Source organism: Electrophorus electricus, chromosome 24 (assembly GCF_013358815.1).
Source record: "Electrophorus electricus isolate fEleEle1 chromosome 24, fEleEle1.pri, whole genome shotgun sequence".
Lineage (NCBI taxonomy): Eukaryota > Metazoa > Chordata > Actinopteri > Gymnotiformes > Gymnotidae > Electrophorus > Electrophorus electricus.
Genome location: NC_049558.1, coordinates 519564 through 529130, shown reverse-complemented (window position 1 = coordinate 529130; position 9567 = coordinate 519564). Strand labels below are relative to the sequence as shown.

Below are 9567 nucleotides of genomic sequence, written 5' to 3'. Positions count from 1 at the left end.
GTCAATGGCTCCTCCAATTGGTTAAAATGTGTGCGCGCTTGACGTCACAGCTTGCCGTGACAATGCGCATGCGTTGTCGGAGGGAGCCTCGTGGGGGAAACATTCCGCAAGTTTATCCGGGATGGGAAATTTGAAACAGATTTAACATCAGATGTCAACACCACCCAATTTCAGTAGTCTTCTACCCGGAGAAAGTCCAGATAGACAGCAAAGCTAAACTCGATTGGACTCAGTGTCCGTTTATGTCCCCAAAATGGTCCACAGTGGCCACCTGTGTCCTACACCTACGGTAGTGATATGGTCATTTTGTGACTAGTGGTAGCTAAGTGGTTAAGGTACTTGCCTTGTACTGGTTCAAGTCCCACCATTGCCAAGTTGCTACTGTTGGGCCCCTGAGCAAGACCCTTAACCCTCAGTTACTTAAGTTGTAGTCATAATTGTAAGTCGCTTTGGATAAAAGTGTCAGCTAAATGCTGTAAATGTAAGATTACACCTGTCTGCTACACCTACGGTAGTGGGATGGTCATCCTACATCTGTCTCCTACACCTGACTGAGCAGGGCGGCTACGGTAGTCGTTATGGTCATCCAGACAACTAACATTAGCTGACATTGCGATCAACATGCTCAGGTCTATAACCTACTAGATTGCTTATTATTAAGGCTGCTATTATCAGTTTCGTTCTGGTTCTGTATTAATCAGCGTTAATCGCAGTTATCTAGCTGGCTAAATGTTCATGTAAACCCAGATTACAGTCAGAGTGTAAATTCTACAGTAACACTTGTGTTGGGGGTGGGGGATCAACTTTTTTTCAATATCTGAATCTACATAGCTAGCTAGCTAACTAACAATCTAAACTAATATCTGAAGAATTGTATTGCAATTTTTAACAATTCAGATCTTAAGAGATCTTATTAACCTTTCTATTCACCGGACGCAAAATGTCTGCTGCACACAGTGAACACCATCGGAACCCGTCCGGTCCCGGTGGAGCCCTCCTGTCGATAGCTGTAAATGTGGCGTCGTTTGGCTCCGTTTGCGACTTACAATCATGTAAACCTTTAAACCACAACGCGACATCTTTCTTTGACATATTTTAAATTTTAGTTTAAAACCAATAAAAGAAACGTGTGCAATGCGAATCAATGGAGCGTGCAAGTGTTCCCCCGACACTGTGTGTCTATTCAGGGTTTCTTTACTCCTGTATTATGATTCCCACTACAAGGGAAACGTTACATGAAAACATTTAAACGTTCAGTCTCACACGCCTGTGGTCCTGTGGTGACTCAGTTCTGTTTCATTCCGAATAAAGCCACACAGTGGCAGTGCAGGATTTAATAGTGGCCTGTACTTTCTAAGCGGCAATTACAAATCATTCAGACTGCCCGTTTAAAAGATTTGTTAAAGCGCTTTAACTTTTCACATTTTGCTTTTATACGTGCATTTTCTCTCTCTCTCCGACCTACCATCTCTGCAACGTGTTTAGTAAGAGAATATAAGCCATTCTTAACTTATTAACTGTGTGAGATATTAACTTATTTAAATGTGATTGTATCCAGTTTATATCGGACGTCAGCCAATAGGTGTATAACATGGCATTTTATAGCCCATCCCACACATTTTAAATCTCAGCATTTCGGCAACTGGACTAATGACAGATGACCTTTTTTTCACAAGCAAACACGCTTCGGCAATGGGGAGGTTATTTCCGCCCAGCATAAATGAGCCTCTGGTCCGTGGCGCAGTGTGTGTGTGTGTGTGCCAGGGGCAGGGAAGGGCAGCGCAGCAGACCGAGCGGCGCCGCCGCACACCTGGAGACGTTCGGGTTAAACAGCTCCACATCCCCGCGCACAGCTGACTGAAACATTAACAAATAGTCATCCGCGAGCCAAGCTACAGATGGGCCGGGATCGCAGCCAAGAAAAAGGCTCTAATGGTGGTGTGCTGAGCAACTCCCTCTCTCCCTCACACACACACACAGAAAAAGGCTCTAACGGTGGTGTGCTGAGCACCTCCCCCCCCCCCCCACACACAGCTGAGTAGTGATTTTTTTATTTATTTATTTATTTTTAAACACGGTAGTTGAAACAAGCGTATCGCATGCAGATGTAGTATGTACCCTTTGGATTAAGAAATTAACAATTGGAATTCCTACTTGGTCTTACATTTGAATATATTTTATACTGATATGTAATGTTTGGTATCTTGTAGGTTATAACCCCAAATAAGAGCTCTTGCTTGCTTCTTCCTTGCATTATTCTTATTCTTCTGTAAGTCGATCCACCTGATATGTATCAGTTTAGTGCATGGAACATCCCCAGGCACGTGGTCTAGTTCATGAGTTGGTTGGTTAATTAAATTTTGCTTTAATGAGCCTAACGAAACAGAATATTCCTGCAACATTCCTTTGTAAGAAACATGGAATGAATTAAGTATTGAAAGACAGGATTTCTTTCTCCTGGTGTTGTTGCAGTCTCATATCACATTTATAAACACGCTTGGTAAAACTTAGTTAACCTAAATGGAAAAGTTTGTCTTAAGTCTTTAAGAAAACAAAATTGGCTACATGGTCTACATAAAGAACTCAATACATAAATACGACAGATACAACCAGTTTTTTTTCCCCAAAATACTATCTGTATTAATAAAAACACTATTTACATACATTGTAATACAACATGAATGCGGACATCTTAAGGCATTGTAATATACAATACAAATATAACTCAGAAATCTGAGAACCGACTTTTGTTTACAAAAAATAAATTTCTCTATGTGTACATTATAAAAAAATACAAAAGAGAACAGAAACGTTTAAGGTATAGTCAGTCGACGTGGTCTTCAATAACATCTAATACAGACAGCATAATACTATGACGCTGTTTCACCGCCTGCCCGGAGGCCTGGCGGGACTAACCGGACCTTCGTATGCTGACGCATCAGGCACGACACAGTCCACGGTGATCGAGCAACGCGTGCCACGCGCGGAATGGGGGCTGCCGCGCTCTCGGCGTCTTCTGCGCGTGACGCACTGGATCCTCACCGACGGCTTTACTGACGAGTCCGTGCGGTCCTGGATCTCAACGGCACAGGATTCGGTCATCTGAGCAGCCGTTCTGGAGAGAGAGAGAGAGAGAGAGAGAGAGAGAGAGAGAGAGAGAGAGAGAGAGAGAGAGAGAGAGAGGATACATCAAAGAAAAGTCTTGCATGTTTTTTTTTGTTTTGTTTTTTTTATTTAAACCTGCAGCGTTGTTTGTAAAACCCAAGAAACATTACGCGCACGTTGTTAAAGCAGCTGCCGTGGAGTGGTGATGCCGCAGACAGGCACGTACCTCCACCGAGATGCTGCTGAGCTCCGCGTTCAGCGTTGTAAGGGGTGTGCGCGTGCCGGTTGTCCCCTGCTGCCGGTTAATTCCCGGGGAGGCGAGTTCCACCTGCAGGTCCCGGATGTAATCGATTACGTGCTGCAGGATCTCCATTTTACTGGCCTTCTTGTTGGGTGGCAAGGTAGGCACGAGCTCCTTCAGCTTGCTGTAACAGCTGTTCATGTCCTGCAGGAACGCGCTCATCTGGTCGTCCAGAAGGGGAATCTTGCACTTGGAGATGGCGAGGCTCTGGTCGGACAGACAGCGCACCACGTCCTCGCCGCCAGCCTTGCTCTTCAGCGCGCACGTAGGTCCAACAACTTTCATCTTGTGTACGATAAGAGATCTTCACGAGGAAAAAGCCGCAGCTTGGTGTAACCCGCGCGCAGTCAGCTGCCGTGTTTCGTTAGGCTGGTGCGCAGTAGGAGACTAGTTCCGTTCGCGGAAGGAAGCAGAACGCAGCCGGAGGCTCTGTCAGCTAGAGCGCGTGGAGAAGCCGAGGCCCTATTTATTCAGTGGTGGGCTCGGGGGTGTGTCCCAGCGTGGTAAACTTTCAAAATCAGGGCCAATGGCAATCGAGCGCTTGCGGAATTGGCCGGACTACGAGGCAACTGTGCACCAATAGCGGCGCAGTCTGAGCTATCAGGGCTTCACGCTCGGTCAGGGATGGTGTTACAAATGGAAACGAACGTGGGAGTCCAGCTGCTCGTGCCTGGGGACTCCGCAGGTGTAGTGATGCGCGGGCTGAGAAAACAAGTAGGGCGTCTACAGACAGAACGCTGCAGTCACTGCGTGAAAAGCCTTTTAATTAGTGTTTTTACAGCGTCATAACTGCGAGCTTCTCTCGGCAGCTTAAAAAGAGACATTATCGAATAGTTTAAGATCTTCGGGTGCTGTGCTGTAAAAAAAAAAGCGTTCGCTTTGGGTGTGATGTGATTTTTTGATCATTTGTTTCGTTTTTGTTTCGTTTTGTTTATTAGATGCAGTGATCAGTTTTGAGATAAAATCTGAAAGGAGAATGGTGTGAATGCAGTGAGGTTAAGCACGCCATCTTGGCAAAGATTATTCTTGAACTAGCGTGTTTTGGCTTTAATGTTGCTGCAACAGAATAAAAATGCGTTGCGCTATTATGGTCATTGAAAGTTTAACGAGGTTTTAGTTGTGATGCGATTAGCACGGTAAGTCGCCTCATCGCACATCTGCTGTGCAGCCTGCGATGCTTGGACGAAATTCCAGAGCGCAGCCTGCGCTGGCCTTCAATAAAACAAATCACAGATCCGCCTTACAATAAAGTAGGCCACAATGAATAGGGTTACCGATGCTTTCACATGCTCCCACTGTGTGTGTGTGTGTGAAATAGCAAGGATCTGCCTCGAATCTTTCCCCAGATTGTCCAAACAGGCTGAAGCAGACTGGCAGGCGCCAGGGCCGTGACGTCACCCATTCATACAACCCCTGACGCCTGTCAGCCTGGCGCCGCGCGGGCGGTGTCCATGGAGACCGCAAACAACGGGCTCGCGCACTCCCCCTTCCTTCACCTGCACAGCGCAAACCCTGAGAACGCGCTAGCTGCCGGGAGCGGCATTCATTTATCACGTTAAACCACTCTTCCAACAGATTACTGGCCCGCACACCTGCAAAACGCTTTTGTTGTTTAACTTGCTCGATCGACTTCTGAAGAGCAGCGAAAGAAAAGAGTTGCTAAAGGAGGCTCTAATGTCACGGATCTCTTTGGCGAATGTCTTCAGACTGGAGTACCTGCTGTGATACTCAACAAGGCAAATTCCGTCACTCACCTGGTCACACCGGATCTGTTTTGGAGTGTGTTATCTAGTTAGCCTAGTTAGACTCTTAATGCAGTAGCCTTTAAAGTTTTTGTTTTTAATCAAAATGAATGATGTTACTAAGCAGTGTTTTGTTATTGTTATTGTATATGTCTTCATTAAGACGTTAAAATATAGTTTATTAAATTAAAATATTGTGTTTATTACATAATAGAATCAGCCAGGATACTTTAAAAAAAATTGTATAACCTTGTTTATACCGGACCTTTTTATACCGGACCTATATATGACATCTACATTATAGATGTCATATATAAGACTAAGTGGGTTTTTTAAATTATTTGAATTTCCTGGAACTGAAATATAAGTCCTGCTTGTGGTATTTGTAGTGATCAAACAATGGAGCAGAATTCTGTGTTACTGCAGACGCAGTCCCCTCGCACTCTGCCATCTCCACACATGCCTAACACTTCTGCTTTTCAGTGACATCTTCTGAGTCTGGTCAGAAGACACTGAAGCATGTGGGTGAAAGAGGCTGAGGGGGAGGGGGCCCTGTGTTGAAGCCATGGGAAGTGGATTCCAGCTTGTGGGAGAGATGACTGACTGGAGCCGTGGAGTCTGGAGCTCCCCTTACAGCTCCTGTCTTACTTTTGTTCTGAGGCTATCAGAGCTTCCTACTGACAGTAACAATAACTCCACACAGCTGGGCCCTTTCATCTTGTTTACAGCACATCAAGCCGAGCGGGAGGGAGGGAGGATGGCATGTAAAAGAAAGTGAAACATATTAGCTCCTGATTTTAACTGCCAGGGAGGATATGGGAACCACACACACACACATTCACACAGACACACACACACACATTCACACACACACACAGACACACACACACACAGACACACACATACACTCACACACACACAGACACACACGTTCACACACACATACACACACACACACACACATACACACACACACTCTCACACACACACAGACACACGTTCACACACACATACACACACACTCACATACATACACGTACACACACAGACACACACTGACACACACACTCTCTCACACACACACACACACACACACACACACACACACACTAGTAAAAGTATTCATCTTCCACCTTGGGCAGAGAGCAGATGCACACTTCCCTACACCTGCAGGAGCACTGTTTCAATGGCCTCCCCACATATTCCCACCCCTTTTAACACACTTTCCTTTTTCTGTGGAAAAGGGGAAGTTTATTTGCCGAGGAATACCCGTTTTATCGGTGCAGAGGAAAGCACGGGAGGAAGACTTCAGGAAACACAGCATTGTGCGGCAGCACAGCGATAAGGAGAAAGAACATTCCATAAATGTTTTGCTGCCTCATTCTGACAGTATGAGCAACACGTGCTGCTGTGCTTTAAAAGTGCTGCGCTGGTGCTGTGGACTCGTGGTCATTGCCTGGCAACTGAGGTAGAAAGAAGGAGCGTGTCAGATGCAGCCCACCAGGTCAGGATATAGCCCCGGTTTCCTGGGCCTGACCTTACCTGCTCAACTGATAAACAGCACCTGGATGAAGGTGTGTCTGCCCTGCAGAGGCAGCCGCACAGGCCCAGCCAGATCAGGTGAATCATTAGCAAGCATTAATAATGCTCTGCGGCCTATTTTGGCTGTTTTTTGATACCTCAAATGCAGACTGGATTCTGTGTACTTCATAAAAGTGGGTCAGATGAACGTATGAAAAGATTAATTAACATTAAACATATTTTAGTTGTAACAAATACAATATACAATTGTATCTTTGCAATTCTGTTGATTTCAGACAAGACTTTTGACTCAAAGCCTTGCATGGCTTGCAGTTATGGTAGACTGCTAGGTTTTGCTTGTCCTTCTCTAGAACATGCAGATTTTGTGGCCCGGGGAGAGCTCTGATTCCTGGTTTCGTGTACAGTTATGAGCTCAGGAATGTCACCACACAGCGCTTTTGTGGATGGGATTTCTTCAGTTGCTTGACACAGTTGGGCTGCCAGTTCGTGAAGAAACCCCCGTTATGTCTTGGCTCTGCATCCCTCTCCTGGCAGAGGGAGGTAGCTGTGGGTGTCTACAAGGATACCATGAAATGTGCTAACTGGTTATGCTATTCCAGCTGTAAAATAAATAAGCAATATCATTATTTAAATATAATAGTGGAATGAACTTCTGCTTGTCCGGACAGCAGAGTCCCTTGCAGTCTTCAAACGCAGACTAAATGACCTCTGACCCTGCTCCTATGTTGACTAACTAAACTGGTACTTATTGTAGGATGTTGTTTACTACACTTTGTTGACTAACATATTCTAGTACTTGTTTATTGCACTTATTGTTGTCTAACATAGTGCTTATGAATTTTGCACATCTAGGCGTCAGCATTGTATGTATTTCTACAGTATTCTAGTTCATTGGTATGTTGGACTCTAACCTACTGTACTGTACTAGGATGTATTCTATGAGTAAATGACAAAGCACTTTTGTAAGTCTCTCTGGATAAGAGCACCTGCCAAATGCCATAACTGTAAATGTAAATTATACAAATAAATCAAACTTTTCCCATGAAAATCCACTCATATGGATTTACATGCATAGCATATATGCATGTAAGTTTTTTTCTGTCAGTCTCTAGCTGCAATTGTCTGGCAGTGATATGCTCTCAGAGGGCTTGTTTCTAGAGGCTGGTAGAGAGAATGATAGAAAAAAAACATTTCTTTAGAGAGCTATATTATACAAATAGAGTTAACTGACAGATGGTAATTGTCAGTTCATCCATACAGATTCAGTGCAAGCAATTATGTTATTGTAATCTGATACTGCACAGTTGATTTGTAAGAGGGCCTTGGTAACTAACTGAAACTGAGCCAGGTGTATTAGGCTAGTGCATGGAAGACGCTAATCTTGGCAGTACTGTGACCTTTCAAAGTAGGACTTGTGTAAGTCCACATTAGTGTTTGCTGTTCACAAGTGCTAACTCGTAACCACCTGATCTGTGTGCAGTTGCAGTGGCAGTGATGTGAGATGGCTTACTGGCCTAGCCTTAGAGATGGGATAGCACAGATTCTCTCCTGAGAAGCTACACAATCATTTAACATGTCGCACCCAAAGGAGGAGAGAGAAGCCCTACTCAGCTAAAAATACTGTTACCTCAGCATGACACTGTCCAGTGACAGCATAGGAAGGCTTTCGGGGGGCTCCACACCGCAGGTGCTTCTGCTTGAATTGTGTTCTGTGATTTCTGATGTAATAAAGACAACTTTTCTGCTCATGCTTGCTGCTTCTTTTCAGGGGGGCTTCCCCACCTGCCCCACACTGTAAACATGCTACAGGAGTGAGTGAAATTACTTCACGCCTCACATTTGTGCATTCATGAACTCCTGAGTTTTTAATGACAGCTATCTTTACACATCAGAGATCACCCGCTACATTCCAGACAGAAGACAGAAGAGAAATTAGGAGGTTGGACAAACCTTGAACAAATATAGCATGTTTGTAGTAAATTCTAATGCTCAGGGACTCATTTAACTAGCATGCTAAAAATTCTCATCTTTATCAGTCAATGTCCACTATAACTTAAGAAATGGTGTATTTAACAATTAAATAAGCAAAGCAGATCTTTCTGATCTTTTTGAACTCTAGCAGCAGGCTATACCTCAGAGGGCCCGGGATTGGCTGTGGTGTAGTGGGGCGGGGTTGATGTGTAGAGGGGGCGGGGTTGTGGTATAGAGGGGCAGGGCCATGCAGTAACCTGCCTGGACTGCACTGTGGCTCTGAGGGGGAGCAGCAGTGGTTGGAATGGGAAAGGCATTGTGCTTGTCACTTAGCTTGGGGTCAGCAGACCGTGGCTGAGCAGACAGAGAGGGAGAGAGAGAAGATCTATGTGACAGATACTCCCCCTTCCAGGCTGCTTCAATAGGAAGAGGTTTGAATCGAAGGAAGGGTAATATGTCAAACCTGCGCTAATAGGAACATCAATAACTGTCGCTAACAGAATGACTATTCTTTTTTTTTCTTTAACTGGTTAACAGATATGCCAAACTCATAAGTCAGGTCCCACACTCTGTTTTGAATAAGTCTGCATAATTTGTGCTGAGTAGAAATACAAGTTGAACAGAAGTTGGACATGTTTAAGAGTAAAATACAGCATTACACTACTCACATTATTACACTGGTGAAGAAGAATGTTAATGCTAATCAAGATTGGAAGTTTTTTCTACAAGGTACATGAACATCTGCTTCAGATGTACTGACCATAGCTAATTCAAATTTCTATAAGTGCACAATTGCATTTGTCTTTGAAGCTGAACGATCATACAGAAATCCCCACTGGTTGAGAATGGCTTCACTCACAAGCTGAGCTGAAGTCGCGGTGTTTCCGGCAGGCGCTTGACAGACGA

At 44.6% G+C, this 9567-nt stretch overlaps 1 protein-coding gene and 1 long non-coding RNA gene across 2 annotated transcripts; one reads left to right on the top strand and one right to left on the bottom strand.

Annotated features, from left to right (window-relative positions):
- Positions 1-2160: 2160 nt before the first annotated feature.
- Positions 2161-3860, bottom strand: LOC113572338 (DNA-binding protein inhibitor ID-1). Its single transcript, XM_027001791.2, has 2 exons — positions 3332-3860; positions 2161-3115 (listed from the first exon to the last, which is right to left on the bottom strand). Exons 1-2 carry the CDS (start codon positions 3689-3691, stop codon positions 3080-3082), a joined length of 396 nt encoding a protein of 131 aa, XP_026857592.1. The 5' UTR covers positions 3692-3860; the 3' UTR covers positions 2161-3079.
- Positions 3861-6250: 2390 nt separating this feature from the next.
- On the top strand, positions 6251-8438 carry LOC118240717. Its single transcript, XR_004775596.1, has 2 exons — positions 6251-6768; positions 8171-8438. It is a non-coding gene; the product is annotated as an uncharacterized LOC118240717 (long non-coding RNA).
- The last annotated feature ends 1129 nt before the right edge of the window (positions 8439-9567 follow it).